Source organism: Temnothorax longispinosus, chromosome 2 (assembly GCF_030848805.1).
Source record: "Temnothorax longispinosus isolate EJ_2023e chromosome 2, Tlon_JGU_v1, whole genome shotgun sequence".
NCBI lineage: Eukaryota > Metazoa > Arthropoda > Insecta > Hymenoptera > Formicidae > Temnothorax > Temnothorax longispinosus.
Window position 1 is genome coordinate 12,655,045 of NC_092359.1, and position 19,827 is coordinate 12,674,871.

Genomic DNA, 19,827 nt, shown 5'->3' on the forward strand with positions numbered 1-19,827 from the left:
TCTTAGGGTACGCTTGGCCCTTCTTTTAAGCCGACACCTGAAATCCAATGCCAGCAGCTGGTGGTCACTACGTATACCGCATACTGCCCCTGGATATATTTTGGCATTCATTACGGACGTTCTCCACCTCGCACTTATAAGAAGAAAATCAATTTGATTTCTGTAGCGGTTTCCAGGCGATCTCCATGTGTACAATCTCCGTGGGTGTTGCTGAAAGTATGTGTTTATTATAGAGAGGTTCCGCTGTAAGCAGAAATCCATGAGTTTCTCTCCTCTATCGTTCCTTCTTTCTCCAAAACTGAAACTTCCTACCACCTACTTTAGGTGCTGGTCTGCACTTGTTGTACCGATTTTCGCATTGAAATCCCCTAGGACCATCACTATTTCCCAACTCGGTATGGAGTGTGAAGCACTTCTTTCAGTTTGCCATAAAACTCATCAACTTCCTCCTCCTCCGCTGCGGTCGTCGGCGCATAGACCTGGATCCTGGATTAGCATATTTGGGACGCCCTGGAATTTTCACATGAATGATTCTGTCGCATATAGCGTTGTACCCGCATACCGCGTCTCGCAGCTTTGCTGGCACAATTACCGCCACGTTATTTCTGCTTTCGCTGTCATGTCCTTTACTTTTCCAGTGTGTCTCAGCCATTCTAGTATCGCAATGTTATAGTTTTCCATCTCTCTCTCTCTCTCTATTATCTGCAATTTGCCTGGGTGCTGTACCAAACCCTGCACGTTCCATGTCGCAAATCTGTTACATCTCCAGAAAGCCTGCCTCTTCGCGTTCGGCATTCCAGTCGCCAATTTCGCATGTGGAACCTGGTTTCCCGTTGCCACATACACCACCCAGCCCGGAGCTAGGCTGGCGCCGATTGTCAGTCGGGTCCCCAGGATCCTTATAATTTCTAATCATTCTGGATTTGATTTTCTTGGGAGATTAGTGTGGTGGTTTTCCCTTTCCTTCCACACCGCTGAACAGAAGCCGTACTATTGGATACCATAGCGCCTTCTGCTATCTGGTTCACAGTCAGCACTCCGCCCGTGGCCAGTCCTGGATAACCAGCTGCCACTACCCAGCGCTAGTTTTGGTCTACCCCGAGTATTTCATTTCCTCGGTACCACCCATATCTGGGAGGCATTCCCCAATCCGCCACCTGGGAAGGCGCCCGATGGAGAACTAGCAACCTCAACAATCAGATAATAACAAACAAAAAAAAAATTTTTTAATTTATTATTGAATGTATTTTCTTAACACTTTTTAATAATTTTTAATATTACTGCATTATTTATTGATTTATTTAATACAATATTAATTATTACTTACAAAAAAATCGCCTATATAAATAATGTACGCGAAAAACAAGGAGTACATTCATAGAAATGGTTTACAATTTTTCGTCATTTAAAGCGAGTTTTGTTATCTCAGAAGATACTAAGTATCCCAATAATCAAGTAAAGTCACGAAGAGCTGAATAATTCCACGACATTACTTAGAAGCATTTTGATAAGTTCCCCAATAATCGGTAAAAGCGGACTTATGAAATCTCAATCGTTTACACGTACACAAACGTGCAATAGTAAAACTAGCTTGTATAAATTTACTACAAACTCGCGTAAGCTGCTTACTCATTCATGTGAGCGTAACTTAATACTCAAGGCACCTACCGTATTATTGCAGCCGACAACCTGTCGTGTAGCAATCTCCTTCATCGTCGATGATAATATTCAATTAGAAATAATTAGAATGCAGCAATCACATGCTTTTCCATACGACTGATACGACTGTCTTTATCAATGCGCCGTAACGGTTTCGAAGCAATTTCATCTCTCGATTTAACACAGACGAAATCGGTACTAATTAATGCGTTTGCATTTAATCACGACGCGAAACATAACATTATGCAATTTCTGCTGATAAGGAACGATCGTATATCTCAGAATCGGCGAGACCCTGTAATTTTGTGACATTGCACGAGGCGGATATTATGTTTCGGGCTATTCATAATTTTTCTGTATTACCGGAGAATCATCTGCTTCCGTGACGGAGGTCCATTCGTTCAACGCTTATTCGAAAGTTATGTTCATGGGCGAAACGTCCCTTCCCTCCTTACTCCCTCTTTCCCCTCCCTTAATTTTCCATCGCATCGATTTTTGTATGACTCAGTATCCGGAGCACGAAAGGATTTGACAGAGAGAAAGAAAGAGAGAGAGTGAAATCCTCGTCCTTCGTTCCTTAGAAAGATGCGACGATAACTTCCGAGAATCGCTGTGAAAAAGTCCGTCGATTTCTATGACTCGATGTTACCTCGAACGTAGAATGCCCGTCGATCGCCACGACGGATGGATTTCCATTTGGTAAATCGATCGCGTGTTTCTCGTAACTTCTCACTTCCAGTTAAATGACACTCGCGCGGGTTTTACATTTATCAGGTTTCGCGATCGCGTTAGTCGGCTTACAATTTGCTTAACGTTGAGCGATCACTTGGACATTAACGATTCTCTCGGTCAGTCTTTTTCCTTGAATGTATTATTTGTTACGTATTTCTCTTTGCTCAATATTTAATCTTTATAAATATATTATATATTTAATATTATTTTATATATAGGGTAAGTCGGGGGGGGGGGGAGATGCCATAATTATAAGAAATATTATAGAAATATGAATAAACCAATACGCTTCGGAATTTTTGCAAGATGATACTTAAGTTTTCACATAATAGTGCTGAAAATAGCCATCTTAAAAGTTATCGTTAAAATATTGCAATTTGATTATGTGTATGAATAACTGATGATCTTGCTTCTATACCTGAGTAAGATACCACTTGCATATGGAGAAGATACGAGTACTGGAGAAACATGTAACACTCAATAAATGAAGTGTAATACATGTACAAAAACATTGATTTATTTTTAACAGTAAACTGTTTAACTATTAACAATTGGTAAATACAATTTCCTTGGACATTTTTCGAAATTATGCGTAAATAAATTTCAATATTGGCTTCAGCTGATCACCAAGCTTGTTATCATAATTCTTAGCAAGTTAATTATGTAAAGGGTTGTTGTCCAAGCATTACACTTAATACAGTTAAGCACTACCATTTCCACAATCTTCATGATGAAGAACCTGGTCCTCCTTTGGACAATTTTTTATTTTCAAGTCTTCATTTCTCTCTCAGAGTCCGGTATAGTAGTATGGCGTTGATTTTCGATGTGTCCCATATTGTTATTTTCCTATTCTTTACAACTTTACTTACATGATGCAAAGATGTTTTCTTCAGACTAATTGGCTCCATTAAGTTTTTCTTTCGTAAATATGATATAATTTCAATGGAATAAATTATTGAATCCGCCAGTGCGTAGATAAAAATAATAATCGAGATTAAGCGACCCAACTGGCCAATTTCTATTTATTCATTCGTCTCACAACGTTTCGACCCCAATTGGGTTCTTCTCAAGTGAGATTATACATAATTACGCAACAATATCATGCGTCGCAAGACGTTGCGCCCAAACCACTCGAGTCCTTTTTTCTTCGGAATTTGCGTGGCGGCTCTCAGAAACTTGTTATTTTATTCTTTTGACGCACTTAATATCGTGGCGCTCGCATGATGTGGTTTGGGCGCAACGTCTTGCGACGCATGATATTGTTGCGTAATTATGTATAATCTCACTTGAGAAGGACCCAATCGGGGTCGAAACGTTGTGAGACGAATGAATAAATAGAAATTGGCCAGTTGGGTCGCTTAATCTCGATTATTATGATATAATTTGTCAGAAAAATTACTATTTTTGTTTTAGATATATCTATCAAATATTGTAGCATTCACGATATTTAAAAAAACTAAAATTTAATATAAAAATATAAAAAATGGTACATCGGATATTCGTTTAAATAAAATAGTCACGGTGTTTTTCCTGAAATGGCATCATCGATCTACTGGCAACTTTCCCCGACTTACCCTAAATATAAAACTAAGATATTTTTTTAAATTTAAAGTATATATAAATAAAGTGTATAAATTATTTAGACGTATATAATTATTTTATTAACTATACATACGCTAAATTAAATTTGAAAAATATAATTGAATGTAATAAGTAAATTTAATTGATAAGATGAATGAATGGCCTCTTTTGCGGTACGTAATAGCAAACAATTAACGTAGACAAACAGCCGGAAGTAATGCTGAACTAACGTTAAGGCACAAATTTTGCAACTGACAGGATCAGCGTTTGAAATATAAGAGATCTTTATACATAGATGCAGACATCGGCAAAAGTACGAGAAAAAGAGAGGAACCGTGCCAATTTTCAACAAAGATCGCCGAGGACTTTAGATACCTTTGTGTGCTGCGTTCGCACTCCTGCCGTTCGACTCGATATTACCGCAGAAGTCTTCCGGCCTCCTTGACGTTATAAAATATTGAAGAATGAGAACAAATACCACCGGAAAAATAGTCAGCAGAAATTCAAAGACAAGCCTCCCAGGTAGCAAGATGACGTCCAAAGACGTCTTAATGACGTTAGAGACGTCATTAAGGGGGGAGACTCGTGTCTTTAACCCTTTTTTTGATAATTTTTTATAAAGAACTGAGAGTATTTATTGAATCCTAATAAAATACATGATAATGTTGACGATCAAATGTACAAGAAAAAAATTTTTTATAGTAGAAAAAATACAAAATGGCGGCGTTGCAGCTGCTCGAAGTTGTCGTCTAGATTTTGCGCGGGAGAATGCCCAGGTCCTTGTAATGAACTGAAATCAACGAACCACAATTTTTTCGTTAAATTATGATCCTCCGATGCGCATGAACCTAAATTTAGCAAAAAAAAAATTGAAAAATGGAGGACGTTTTAAAAAAATTTCACGATTTTTTCTTATAAACAAATGGCCAAAAATAATATTTATTATAAAAATTTTAATGTATATTTAGGTTCATGCTCATGCCAATAAGTTGAAAATATCTGTGCAAAATTTCAAGTCAATTGTTGATTAGATTTTGAGTGACATTCTCCGGCGCGCAAAAAATACGTTTTGAGAAAAACGCGTTTAAAGTTTTCGATCTACAAAGCGGCAAATCCTGAGCTCATCACTTTGATGACTTCTCAGGGACCTTTAGCGTTGTGTTTTGGCTTTAATACTTCGGGAATATGTTCTTCAGATAGAAAATAAATTTTTTAAGCAAAAAAAATGCAAAAAAATTTCATAAGACACGAGTCTCCCCCCTTAAGACGAAATTAATACGTCATTTGACGTCACTCTGCTACCTGGGCTTCTTTTGCCCGATACCTCGAAACCTGCTTGCGTCTTTTCAACGACTTTTTTTATTATGTTAAGTATTGCAAAGAAACGACTCGTATAAGACTTCGACACACAGATACATAGAACGTGGAAAAGTGAGTTACCGTTGTAACGCAAGTCACACGAGAATTGATGAAAAATGTAAGCGAATCGACAAGTTGCAGGTGGAAAGTTTTCGGAATCGACGGATCTTTTCTCCAACCCAATGAAATACTTGATAAGTCGACTCAAGTTTCCTTTGAGTGCTGCTGTCGAAGGGAAGAAGTTACGAGACCGGTGCAGATGGTACGGCCTTTCCGGTGGCAACCGTTTGTGACGTCAATCAAGTATATCTTGAATTTCGAAACAAAGCTTCGCTTCACGATTCAGATAACAATTATTAGTGCTATTAATAAAAAAAAACTTTAACATTAAAATCTTCAAGCGCGAGAAGAATAATCGACTGTGATTGGTCTATTTTCTTACGGCCTTACGATTACAACTAAAACATTGTTACGTGCAATGGCCTTTACAGAAATTAATACTGTAAATTTTAAGTAATTATTTGGCTATGTGATTAATTACTTATTTTGAGTATTAAAAGCACTGTTTTTAATACTTTTAATACTTAAAATAAGTAATTAATTACTAGCCAAATAATCATTTACAGTATTTAATTTCTGTAAGAGATATTTGTGAAAAATTTGAATATTTTAAAAAATCTCAGCATTCATAATGTATCGTATGGAGAATCGTTTCCATATCGTATGGAAATCATCAAATCTCGGGTAATATTTCCTGTAGCTCGAAAGCGTTATGCGTGTAAGACAACATGCGGCTTTGCTGCGAAAAAATCGCAGCATTTAATTAGGAAGATACGAGAAAAGTTGTTTGCGTGCTTCGCCCTGCGAGACTATTAAATAATTCGCCAGATAACAGCATGCCACAACCGCACGAAGGTTTTCGCTTATTAATTCCTCTTCCTGCGAGAATGATAATTCACGTTGCGCACGCCGTGTAACGTTATAGATAATCTTATCTCAAGCCAAGAATAAAAATCAGACAGTTAATGAGTAAAGTTGGCAATTAGCAAAGTGATAATCAACTTAGTAACGTTATGTGCTAATGAGTTGCGAACGATTTGATGTACTCGACTGATCAGCGACTATAAGCAATTATAAAATATATGCCATTTATATGCATATTATATAAATAAATATATATTTTCCTTTAATAATAATGTGAATGCCAGGAAACTTAATATCACTATTGCGTGTGAAAAACGTTTATTATTATGTATAATTTTATTGCAAGATTGCATATTTATTCGAGTGTGTAAATGACGTTTAAAACAGCGATAATTATTGAACGAATTATGGTTTGTATCGGTGTCAAATGGACTGAGAGTATTAACAAATAGCTAGAAATGTCAACGCAACTCATAATAATTATAGTAATTATAGTAATCAGAGAGAATAATTCTAGCAATCAGAGCAATAATAATAAATTATTAATTAATATTCGCAAATTACATTTTTTACAAGTAAAGAAACTCGTAGATATTTTACACATGGAACGTGACGTACAAGCCATTGCTTTGCGTAATTACTCTATAATTATCTCTCCCAGTAAATCGTTTACCGCTCGGTAAATTGTTTACCGTTAGTTCCGCAGAACTTGCAGAGCGTTGTCAATTTCTAAAGGCAGCTCGGAGTCACGCGGGATTTAATAATCTCAGATTTAATAATAGAGATATACGTCGCATAATTGTAATCTCCTTTAAATATTTGAGCGCTATTCCTCCAAAAGTTGTCGCGGAGCCGCGGCGCGCGACAATTCCGCCATAATTTTCGCGGCTACACGGCCGTCTCGAATTTCAAATCGGGCACCGCAGGCGCCTCTGGTAATTAGAAAGTTCATTACCCCGACAACTGAGTGACAACGGCAGAAACCCGTATCTTCGCTGTCGCAGCTCGTCGAGCTCTGTGCGAGGTTTCTCGGCTTTGCCGCGCTTTAGACTCGCATCTATCAGCATTCATATCATCGGCAGGTATATCCGCCATTGATGGCAAAGCCCACACGCATCGCCCGCTAGAAAAGCCACCCACGACAGAGACTCACTCGCAGATAACAACGTCAATTGTAACTTAAAATACAAAGCGTATACACAATAAGCAAGACAGCTACGAATAACTTCGATCATTTGCGCAAAATGTTTTGTTTTCTTCTTTTGGAACGCAACGTTCTTGTCTTCTCACGTCAATTTTTATCGGTTTTTTTTTGCGTTACAGACGGATCTCGACCGTTTTAGATTCAACGTCGGGATAATCTCTCAAACAGGGTTATGGCGTTTCAAATTATAACAAGGCTATGCCCGATTCGATTACGCATTATGAGATTTCGCGAAGCGGCGTCAAAATCACACAATATATTCTGGGCACAGGGCATGTCCGTAATATCGTTATCGGTTAACGCAATTTTCATGTAACATCTTTGTCGCACTATACGAGTACATCGGGTTCGTTATTTAATAAAATTACAAGGTAAAATGGATTCTCACATTATTTCCGCGTCCGATATTAAATATACTTACTGAGAAAAAGTCCATTATAGTTAAAAATCAAAAACTTAACGCGTTTTATCAAGACTTTACCTGATCAAATCTAAATTTCGTTAGAAGAACAGAACACGTTCTTCAAAATACTTTTCGTCAAATCTTATACGTTTGCGCGTCATAACTCGTTTTGTATGTTGGGATATATAGTTAACATATCGCGCTGTCAGTGGCAGCAAGCTTATATTCCGTAAAACGTTTACAAGTTGCGACATGCGACGACCGCGACTGGCACAATGTCGTTCCGCAGTAATATCATTATTTTGCTACGCCGTGGAAGTTATTACGGGACACGATTCACTAATGCGCGTCGAACATCATTCCTCGGATTTATTTCGTTGTCGTCGTCGTTGCGCTGAAAATTCCGTCGCGGAAAAGTTGGCGCCATACCTGAGGGAGAAAAATAATTGGAAAACATCGTGGCATTTCGATGAACTCGACGGACGATGACACGTACGGGCCAACCACGTCATTATTTCATACGTTCGACCATTCATTATCGATATCATTCTAATATGCGGCTCACGTGAAGTAATGTCTATGTCTATGCAAACGACAACGTGCTCGTACGAATCAACCGGGGCGAGAGAATACAGGCTTACCTTCTATATGTTCATCCTCCCACGAAAGTAGTAATGCCGCCGATACGAGAAATTTCGAGACGAGACGAGACGAGAAAAATCTCGTCTCGAAACATATCGAGACGAGACGAGAATCTCGATATATCTAAATCAAAAATATTTTTTTCTTCATCACTAAATTGTGGACTGATTAGAAGTGAAGCAAACTCGTCGTAAACAAACCCTCGCAGTTTTATAGAAAGAAGTTAAATAAGGACACGTAATACTCAAGGAAGCATACAACTCGAGGGATAACCCAAAAAAAGCAATTTCTTATACAGTTGTTTATTTATTTTAAACTGCAATTATTTATTATAAATACTACGCCAATGTCAGAATTCCATAAGGGAATTTCTCTTATGGCTTTTTTGCTTCAGATTTTTTTGAAGTTGCAGCTCCGAACTGCACGATTTCCAACGCCCCATTACATGCATGAGCCAAATTACGGAGTAAATATGTTTAGATTAGGTAATTGTCTTACTTATTAACGGAAATAAGGATTAAACGGCAGAAAATTTTATTATAGAATTATGAGATTTTTCGAGACGAGAATTTCTTTTCGAGACGAGAGTCTCATCTCGTCTCGCGGCACGAAAGAGGTGTCGTGAATAACGCCGTTCGTTGCTCATAAGATACCCGCGATAAACCGCACAATCTAAATATCGGGAGTAATCTGAAATGAACTCTTTCATCCCAAATAAGAAACATTTACTTCGCCAGAAACTAATAAACAATTAAGAATTCTAATCGACTCAACTAGCTATCATGACGATACGACCATTAATTTTAGTCAGATTATTATCGTCAAGACATTTCAGACCATGGGTTTTGGTCTTTCTAAATTAATGTAATTTTTATGCTTATGTATAAGCATCATATTTAAATAATTTAATTTATTGTGAAAAATTATTTAAATAATCAAAATTACGTTAATTTAGACAGACTAAAATCCATGGTCTGAAATACCTTAGCGATAATCTGACCAAAATAAATGGTCGTATTGTCCTGACGATGATATAGCCAGTCGAGTCTATTAGAATTCTTAATTGTTAACTCTTTCATCTTTAAGCAATTTTATAAAGCGGAAGTAACACTCTACGATTCGATTGTACGTTCAGATACGAAATGGAAAGTCTAATTGCAACGCGTTCTGTGAAATAAGAACCGAGCCACTTGATTCATGAATAAATAAAGGCGATGAGGCGATGTAATGTGTACCCACTTGGCCTAAGTACACAACCGCGTGATGCTTAAATGTTGCGGTGGCATTTGTTACCACGCAAACCGAAAATGTTAATTAGTCCCGGCCACACGATATCGTCTGTGGTTACTAAGCGCGAGTTTTAATCCCGGCAATCTCCCTCTGTTCGCACGAGCAAAATTTATATTCCGGAGAACGCAAAGGTCGTAAGACAACGAGCCTGATTAGAAACAGATGTGACTACTTCTGATCATAGATACCCCGCGGGTTAATTACAGCTTTCTATATTAATCGATAGCAAAATAAATCGCGATAAAAGAAGTGTACAATAATCGTGAATTATTATTTAGAAAAATACGCCAAATGCAAAACATAGTGCAAAAATTATTCAGAATTTTCCACGGATTTTTGTCTTCCCTTCCAATCGAAGATAATGGAACCGTGGAATAAAGTTACGTATAGCGTATACCCGAATTTCCCTCGTTGTAGAGAAAGCCAAATGCAACTGATCCTGCATGGGATATTTCCAGAAAAAAAAACATTTCCGTTCCTATCCATGTCGAACAATTCCACCCCTACAGAGCGGTATAGCGGTATAGTTCCCTCGTGACACACGTGCCTCGAGTGGCACACAAACGCGCGCGACGACAATCCTTGTGAAACCTTTCACTGAACGCCGAAATGGCGTTGTGTGTGTGTTTCAGCAGCATCCGAACGCGATCAACAATAGCGAGACGAGCGTGGGCGGTGCGTCGGGTGCGTGCGGAAGCATCCCGGCGCCCGGGGAGGCCGGATGCAGCAGCAGGGTCGGCAGCAGCAGCGGCGGCGGCGGCGGCAGCGGCGTCGGCACCGGTTCCGGACAAGGGTGCGAGCAATCCCACGGGGGCTCGTCGTCTCACTCTACACGGGAGAGCCACGCCAAGTTCCGGCACGGCCTGCTGCAACTTATGATCCACACGATAGATCCGCTCCACGACGGTCAGTCCCGCGCCGGTATACCAACTCCACACTCTATCACTCTCGCTTGCGCCTTGCGCTTTTCTGTGTTGGCACGTTTAATTACTCGTTTTTTTTTCTTTAATGCCTGTTCTATGTCGTTCTATGTGTCGCACGCGTTCGTTTTTCGCACGTCTCTCACGCGTGCATGCCCATCACACGCGCTTATCGCTCCGTTCCGCGTACCGCGATATCGGAGCACTCACATTCCGCCGATATCATCGCGCTCTAGCCGGAGACTCTTGATAAAACGGATGTCGCGATTTCGCTGTAATTCCACGAAAACCCGATCCGCTCGATTAAGCTGATATGAGGAACACTGCTCTTGATAGCACTTGCAAGATAGATTCATGCATTTTTCATGAGCTTCGGTATTTCGAAAAATGTGGATTCGTGCTATTCGTCGGAGAAGAAACATATACATATTTCTTTTTTTTTTTAATAGCGCTTTATTTCTTACTCAAAGTTTGCTGAAGTAAATGAACAACGCTAAACTAAATGAACCAATTATTTAAAAAATCAGACCAAACTGAAGTGGCTGCAACGCGTAGACACTTCAATAGCTATAACGAAATTTCTACGAAGTTTGAAAACGAATATTAATAGATGCTCGATCGAGGCCAATTAAGAATCTCTCGCAGCGGAGCGACGCGAAAACGCAGCCTGGCAAAATTTTTCGCTCTAGCAATACAATTTCGTTGCGACTTAACGAGGATCCTCGATCATTACTACAACCATTAATTAGCGTAGATAACAGCTATTGTTGTTCGTGATGTAATTATATGCTACAGAATGAAATTTCAAACGCGATTGTTCTTATTATAGTCGTTATTAACAGATAGACAGAAATCGCGACATCTTGGAAAATGCAAGCGCACAATTGTGACGCTAATCGATAGCTGTTTTATTTGTTGCATGTTTGTACAATTGACATCAGTCGCGGCGACGCTTTTGCGACGGTGATGCCGCAGGCAAGCTGAACCGACATGCTTTCGGAAGCTCGTTCCGACGACACATATCTCTGAGACAAGTCGCAGAATTTCCGACAGCTCAACGAATAAAGTGTTTTTTAAATGTAGAACTATGCGAGCGTTTAATAAAAAACCCCCCGCGGCTTTACGACGACAGACGGACTAATATACGTGCTCAAGACTTTAATCTCTTCGGAAATTCTACCGCGCGGAATAAATTTCACTCTCGTAACTCGAACGCCGTAAATTTCAAATAGCGAAAGACCCCCCGCGGCTGATTCGGCTGATAAATTCGCAATTTATTTATTTAATAAACAAGTAATAATTATAAACTTAACGAATTATGTCTAGGTGAAGATGATAATACTTAAAATTTACATTATTATTGGAACGTGCAATTTGTATCTTGTGTATTTCATTGTTAGATGAAAGTTTCTCTGTGTCGAATGATCGTGTGACGTAATATTTATAATTTTTGCACAATTTTTACGTTAATGCGAAAACCGAAAAGCACCGTCCCCCTCTAATCCAAAGAAATCTGTTCACTTACTTTATCGTGTGAAAGATGATATTGAAACTGGCTTGACATTCAAAGCAGAAAGAATCACGCGGAAGCGCATTACTTGGGGAGCTTCTTCGCAGATTCGTTCTAAAACCGCATATTGTCAGATCGAAACTCAATGTTATAGAGAGCATCGCTCGTTCGTTGGATGTCGCAACGACGTCTGAAATGTGCGTGAAATAAGGACGGTGCCCACATTTTCAGAGGACGCATGTCGATTTGACAACAACAGTTTCATGAATGACAAACGTAGCTGTGTAGATAGTATATAGCCTTGCTATATTGAATTGAGAGCTTGTTTGTCAGAGATCTACAGCATGCGTATGTGTGTGTGGGTGTGTGTCGTATCGATCGCGACGGTAAAAAGCTCTTAATGCACGCTGCATGTTATACTTATATTTCTCTGCACTCCTCGCGATTTTTTTTCCCCATTATATTTATAGAATCCAAGAGAATGACTATAGCGATTAATCCAAGAGGAAGACGTAACTATCGATTAACGAACGATATTTATAACAAGTTATCCTCCTTCTGATAAATATGCGAGAGGCTTTAGCGACGTTGCATCTATGCGCGCTATGCAAGCTCGATTAAAAAAAGGAAAAAACTCCTCGTGCAGGAATTTTCGTATCGAGCGCCCCTAGAGCTTGATTGGTTTAAATTTTCACTGTGCTCGGGATGCGTCCAAAATAGTTATCGATGACGAACGTGATCGCTGGGTCGTGCCTCAGGCTATAGCCGTCCGTTAATAAATAATTTGGTGGAGAGATTGGAAGCGCGTAGGAAGTCAATGCCATGATACTTTCCGTCCTAAATTATTAGCGTTATCGTCCGTTAACCGTCCGCAAACGTTTAGCACATACATTACGCTCAATTACGTTTTTTGCGCCGTTAATTCGAATATTTTCGCGACTCTGGATGTCTCGTTTAGCAGAGTTTAGCTCGTGTCAGCGTTCAATCGAACTTCGATTTATTTTCTGTACGCTAAAACCCGAAAACCCCCACCGAATAGGCTCGTGTTTGCCGACTGAAAAATATGTTTGCACACTTGTCAGTCTTATCACACGCACGAGCACGCTCTCTCATTGTCTTGCAAATAAATATTCTCATATATATCTATCCTGTTCACGTCGCTATCTATGCCTGAATATTTTATAACGCGCATATGTTTGTCACCACATAAGCTCTTATAAAAACGTGATTCTTACAAATTCGTCAATACACGCGAATGCAAAGTGTTTGTTATCGTACGCGCAATATTTCAATTCAGCCATTTATAATCGAAAGAACTACAATCGGATAAATTCCGCTGAAACGGTTATAACAACGAAAACTTACCTCGAGCTGATTGTAACGTGAATTTTGATTAATTGCCACGCTGAGCTTTTCAATTAATATCCGAAGAGCATAAATTACAACAATTGAACTCTGTACAGTTAATCAATAAGGATTCCATCTGACATGTCTGAAATGAAGCCTGGGGCTTTACTTGTTTTCAATTATCGCCAGATATACGACCTGGCCGTCTCGAATTTCCGCCCCGAACGACTATCTTCCACACAAACGACATCCTCGCACCTGCGTTCCCGGATCGTTAAATTGACGATTGTTCCGCGCGAACACTCGTATTTCCGATTAATACGTCGATCCGCGATTAAACAAACGGGGACGACGGGGACAGAGTAAAATCTCGGGGAATGTCAGCGGAAAAGGATAACAATTAAGGCACGGCTCTCAATCGCGATATATACATCAGAAACGTCGGAGGATTAAGTGCGCGCGATACGACGCGTGAAAGCACCGCTTGGGGGGGCCGATGAATAAATGCGAGTCCGTTCCGTGATATTTTAGGCTATTGTCTATGTGTTTTTAAAAGGAAGTAATTCTTTAATGGAATTTTATTGATTCATACGATCATTTGACACTAAAATAAGTTAAAAAACGAAAATGCTATTAAATTAAGGGGTGCACTTCTGAGATATTAACAAAAAAGATCATTTTCCATTGTTTTTAAAATATCTCGAAAACGACGCAAAATACGAAAAAAATACAAGACAACTTTTTTGTAGGAAATAAAATTTTACATAGAATACGTATATAAAAAGTTTCTTTTGGATATCGGAAACCCAAGAAAGAAAATTAAAACAAAATTGAAAAATAACGAAAATTTGGGAAAAAAGATTTTTTTTATATTTTTGCGTATAACTTTTTTTCTAGCAGTGTAAGTGATTTTTTTGTTCTGAGATGAAAGAAAGTAGACATTCTAACGAAAAAAATGCGGGGTTGAAAATATTTTTACGACCAATAGTGACCGAGATATCGTTCATGCAAGTTGAATGGTTTTAGTAAGTTTTTCAGTGTTTTGCTTTGATTTTAATTTAATGTTATTTAAATTGTTTTTTTTTGCAAATATTAATAAAAATACATTACTTTTATGCGTCATCTACAATAGCCGTAAGAATATGCAGTAAGGCATAAACAGTAAGCTATTGACTAATAAGATTTTTACAATCCAAAAATAATTGACTGTGGTTGGTCAATAGCTTACTGCTTACGTCTTACTGCATACTTTTAACAATTTAAATAACATTAAATTAAAATCAAAGCAAAACACTGAAAAACTTACTAAAACCATTCAACTTGCATGAACGATATCTCGGTCACTATTGGTCGTAAAAATATTTTCAACCCCGCATTTTTTTCGTTAGAATGTCTACTTTCTTTCATCTCAGAACAAAAAAATCACTTACACTGCTAGAAAAAAAGTTATACGCAAAAATATAAAAAAAATCTTTTTTCCCAAATTTTCGTTATTTTTCAATTTTGTTTTAATTTTCTTTCTTGGGTTTCCGATATCCAAAAGAAACTTTTATATACGTATTCTATGTAAAATTTTATTTCCTACAAAAAAGTTGTCTTGTATTTTTTTCGTATTTTGCGTCGTTTTCGAGATATTTTAAAAACAATGGAAAATGATCTTTTTTGTTAATATCTCAGAAGTGCACCCCTTAATTTAATAGCATTTCGTTTTTTAACTTATTTTAGTGTCAAATGATCGTATAAATCAATAAAATTCCATTAAAGAATTAGTTCCGAATAGGCGTCATTTTTTAGCTCCAGGCAATAGCCTATTTCTTTTTAGCACCCGCGTGCATTTATAGATCGAAGCGCGGGCGCGCGAGCGAGCGGCGGACAGAACAATCGTGGCCCCCGCGCACAGTCAGCCCATCACGCAGCGGTGTATTAACAAAAGCGTGAAGAAAACGCGATAACGTTTCGATTTTCTAAACGACTCGGATTAGCGGATTGGTATAATACGGCGATGCAGCGGCGCGGGCGCGAATTTCCCGCTGATCCCTTCTGAAAATGCCATTGCTACGCGCGGCGGTGTGTCTTACAAGGTAACCTCGCGAACTCGAAAATTCTGATTTTAATGAAAACTCCCCATACATGTAAGAGGGATAAAAAGATGAATTTTAGAAATTTTTTTGTTACTGTCCAAAAACGGTTTTAAGGGGTTAAACCACCACTCATATGTATAAGAGCGGTTTTTTGCTTTTCTCGATATATTTCGAAAAGTATTCGAGATATCAAAAAATGTTTCAAATAAATGTTTTATGGTAAAAACATCTCTATTTAACCCACATTAATAAAATTTTAAAAACAAATTTTTTTTTCTAATTTTTAATCAAAATTTTGTTTAAAAAATTATTTTTAAAAAATATTATATTAATGTTGTTGAATAGAGGAGATTTTACTATAAAACTTTTATAAGAAACATTTTTGATATCTCAATATTTTTTGAGATATATCGAGAAAAGTAAAAGCCGCTCTATACATATGAGTGGTGGTTTCGCCCCTTAAAACCATTTTGGGCAGCAACAAAAATTTCTAAATTCATTTTTTTACCCCTCCTACATGTGTGGGAAGTTTCATTAAAATCAGAATTTTCGAGTTCGCGAGGTTCCTTTGTTAGTTCGGTTTTCCTCGGGTGGAATCTTGCACATCAATCTTGCACGATAAACAGATAATGAATGAAACAAGACCGCTCCGCGAACAGAGTGCGTGAACAATTGCGCGCGAGAGACGAGAGGAAAATCTCCGCAGAATGCCGCTTAAAGCCGACGTGCGATATATCATTTAACTCCGTTTTATATAATTCCGGTAATTGCTATTAATTCTGAAGCGCAAACGTTAATTATCGCGTAAACATCACTGCGTAATGCACCGCGCATTTTCCAAATATCTTCGAGCGAAGATAAACGCGGAAATACTTTGGAAAATATGGCCTCTTGCCGCTGACGACAAACGAGTCTCTTTGTTACGTCCGCGTATACGCGGACCATTAATACGGATCGGCTCAAAAATAGGGACAGCTCACATTTATCGGCGCTTCAGTAGACAAAACGCGGGCGGTGACAGGCTGCACGGTTTGTCGTGCGAAAGAGGGCCGTTCTAATTGATGGTCACCCCTTTCTTCGCAGTGGCGCGTGACCTGACCCATTTGTGCAGCCGTCTACGGTCTACGGCTTACACAGCACGTATACGTACAGTACGAAATCAATCCTACGAGGTTGCCGGGTTAGCTCGTGGATTAAGATCTCTATCAGCCGTGTGCCGCGCGCCAGAGAGCTCTCTGTACTTAATTTAGCGGTTAACAAACGCCCGCGCCGTCGCGCAAATTCGTTTCGAGGGTATAGGGCCGCTGAATAGGGGCGGATGTGCAGTCGTTTTCCAAGGATAAGCATGCGATTATCCGATTAGATGGATCCGATAATCCTGTGAACGCCGCAAACGGTCTTAGGGAGGAAAAGAGATTTCCAGCGCAATGACACGTTTTGGAGAGGTTTGCTCTCCCGCGATTTCAGTGAGAGTGTTACTCGAAGGCAACAAAAGCGATACTACTGCGATTGCGAGAAGCAATTATCGGGAATTATCGCTAAAGAGATTGTATGTCAGTGAGAATAATGTAACGCAACAGTTCGCTGCGATTGTAATACGACTGCGGAATTTCGCATCGCGATTTATCCGACACGGAAATGTGAATATTACAAAAATATCGGGACGGATGGACGATGGGTAATCGATCTATTGTGTAGAAGACACAATTACACTCCGGGCAATTACGCTGATAAGTCACCCTTGATATTCCTTCCGCTTTTTTCCCGCGATAATTGCATTTCATGTCTAATGTCTATTATACGTCACATTTTTCGTTATTATCACATTTTATTCATCAGATAAAATGCTATATCATCGCTATTTTTCAAGAGTTAATTTTTCAATGCACCAGCTTTAATTCTTACAAAAATTACGGAAGAATAAAGTTGCGACAATTTTTTACGTCAATGTTATCTATAAGAAAGCGAGTAGTAATCTCTGGGAGACCGTAGCTTATAAAGTATATTTACCATAAATTTCATCCCTTTTTTCCACGAATTATCAAGTATTTTTCGCTCTAACTCGTAATGCTCGCACTAGTTTGCACTAGTATGTATTCACCATGAGATAGAAAAAAAAAATATGAGACCGACGAGTTGACGTGAGAACGTTCGGATTATATCACGCAAAGCGATGGCTGCGGCCGTTCGGCTCGGCAGCATGTTAATTCTCAGCATCGATCAGCGAGCCTGCCGAGAGCTGGCCGAAAACGAAATGGAAGTCCGTATATTTGTTCGCCTCTCTCTATGATAGCATTGACCCTCTCGCTGATATTTTACGGAAGAAATTCTCTGCGCGCGCGGAAATATGATCTTAACGGGCGTAATTAGGACTAAAAAAGTTACGACAGCCTTTCTATAAATTTACAAAGCTTAATGGCTACAGATGCTAGTTTATTTAAAGTTTAGAGAATCTTGGTTGATTTTCCTTATATTCCTTCTTTTTATCCCCTATAAAAATCTGGCGAAGTGAATTACTTCACTAGCACCAATTTGATTTTTTTTTTATTTTTTCATCGGCTTTTATACTATCGTTTGACGCCTCCTTCACCGCGGCTGGATACCTCGTCCACGATGTTACGGTTGACTCGTATCACTCGAAAATACGGTACGTAATATCCCAAGTGATGCCTGCTCGATTTCCCGTTCGAGTGTGACACACTTGAACGTGTACGTGTCTCGTGTCACTTCAATCCGCGCGCAGCCATCTAATCCCGTGATATAGGCTAACTCACCCAAACTTTAGAGTTATATACCGATAGAAAGTGGGGGGGGGGGGGGGGGTAGAGCTATCGATATGTCCAGATAGATAGATGTGGACAGTGCAGCGCTTTATTGTATAAAACTGTAACTGGTGATCCACTTCGACTGCGTAAAACGTTCTATGATTGACAACTTCTTCCTAAAGGTCCCCGCACAATGAAAAATTTAAGGAATAAAGAACAGATAAAACCGGATGCAATGAAAAGCATAGGCAGCAGAAACAGGGTAATGACACAGGCGATAGATTTTTAACCTATCGGAAGCTGTGTATCAATGCTATACCAGCTTTATTCATGATTCCCTAGTCCTAATCGCTAATATCTGTTCCTTGTTCCTTATATTTTTCATTCCGCGGGGGCCCTAAAGCAGCGAGAAAGAGAAGAATCGTCGTTCCTCGTTCAGTGTACATTTAACCCTAGAATCCATGTATCATTTTTTGACCTTCTAATCCATGACTGGGGGCAATATCGACCCCACGCTTTATTTGATCGTAAAACCGGTCCTACAGAAATAAAGGGCCTTTAAACCTACATGAATTTCTTCGTTTTTTAATAACGAAGTGAATGGTATACGGTAAATTTAATTTTACTCAAGTTTAGTTAGTGAAAAATCCATTTAAAGACCGAAAAACGCAGAAAATCAGCAAAAACCTCTTTTTTTAAACAAAAATTTGTATCTTTTTTTTTGTAATCAACCGATTTCAAATTTCAAACGGAGTTTTAAAGAGGACACTTAGACTATTGGAAAAAAAAAATTGTTATCGCTATGTTCTGTTCAAAAAGTATATTTATTTGGAACTATAAAAATGAAGAAATTCACAAAGTTGAAATATGGAAAAAATCGATGAAAAAACCATAAAAAATTGTATTTCAAGTATTATTTTATTTTTATTTGATACAAAATAGTAAAAAATATGAAAAAAATAAAACATTATATCGCCCAGCCATTTTCTGCGAAATGTCAATCTTCTATAGGCAACGGGATTTTTACCGACTAAGTTGTGTGATATTTCGTCTTAAATAATATTTATGACTATTTATGCTCAGATTACGTAATAATACTGACTATATATTGATTCTAGCAAAAAAATAAAAATTAGCTTACCGTGACGAAACTCAAACGGCAAGTCCACGACTGGGGTCGATATCGACCCCACGCCCGCTTTGCGACTGTGCTACTTCACTGCTAGCGAACAACTAACGCTGCGCCCGACATAACCCTACTTTTAGAAAGTTGAAATGAATTATGGTTCAGGTCCTGAGTCAATAATGTCACTCGCTAGCTCAGGAGCGTAGTTCAAAGTTCGCCTGGGGTCGAAATCGACCCCTCTCATGGATTCTAGGGTTAAAAATACAAATATAGCGAGATAGAAG

The 19,827-nt window shown here is 38.7% G+C and overlaps 1 protein-coding gene across 1 annotated transcript in view; it reads left to right on the forward strand.

Moving 5' to 3' along the window:
• Nckx30c (solute carrier family 24 member Nckx30C) overlaps positions 1-19,827 on the forward strand; it is a 102,346-nt gene that overhangs the window by 29,581 nt on the left and 52,938 nt on the right. Inside the window, exon 3 of the mRNA XM_071798059.1 lies at positions 10,427-10,587. Within this exon, the coding sequence (XP_071654160.1) occupies positions 10,427-10,587 (161 nt within the window). The remainder of the gene's footprint in view (positions 1-10,426; positions 10,588-19,827) is intronic.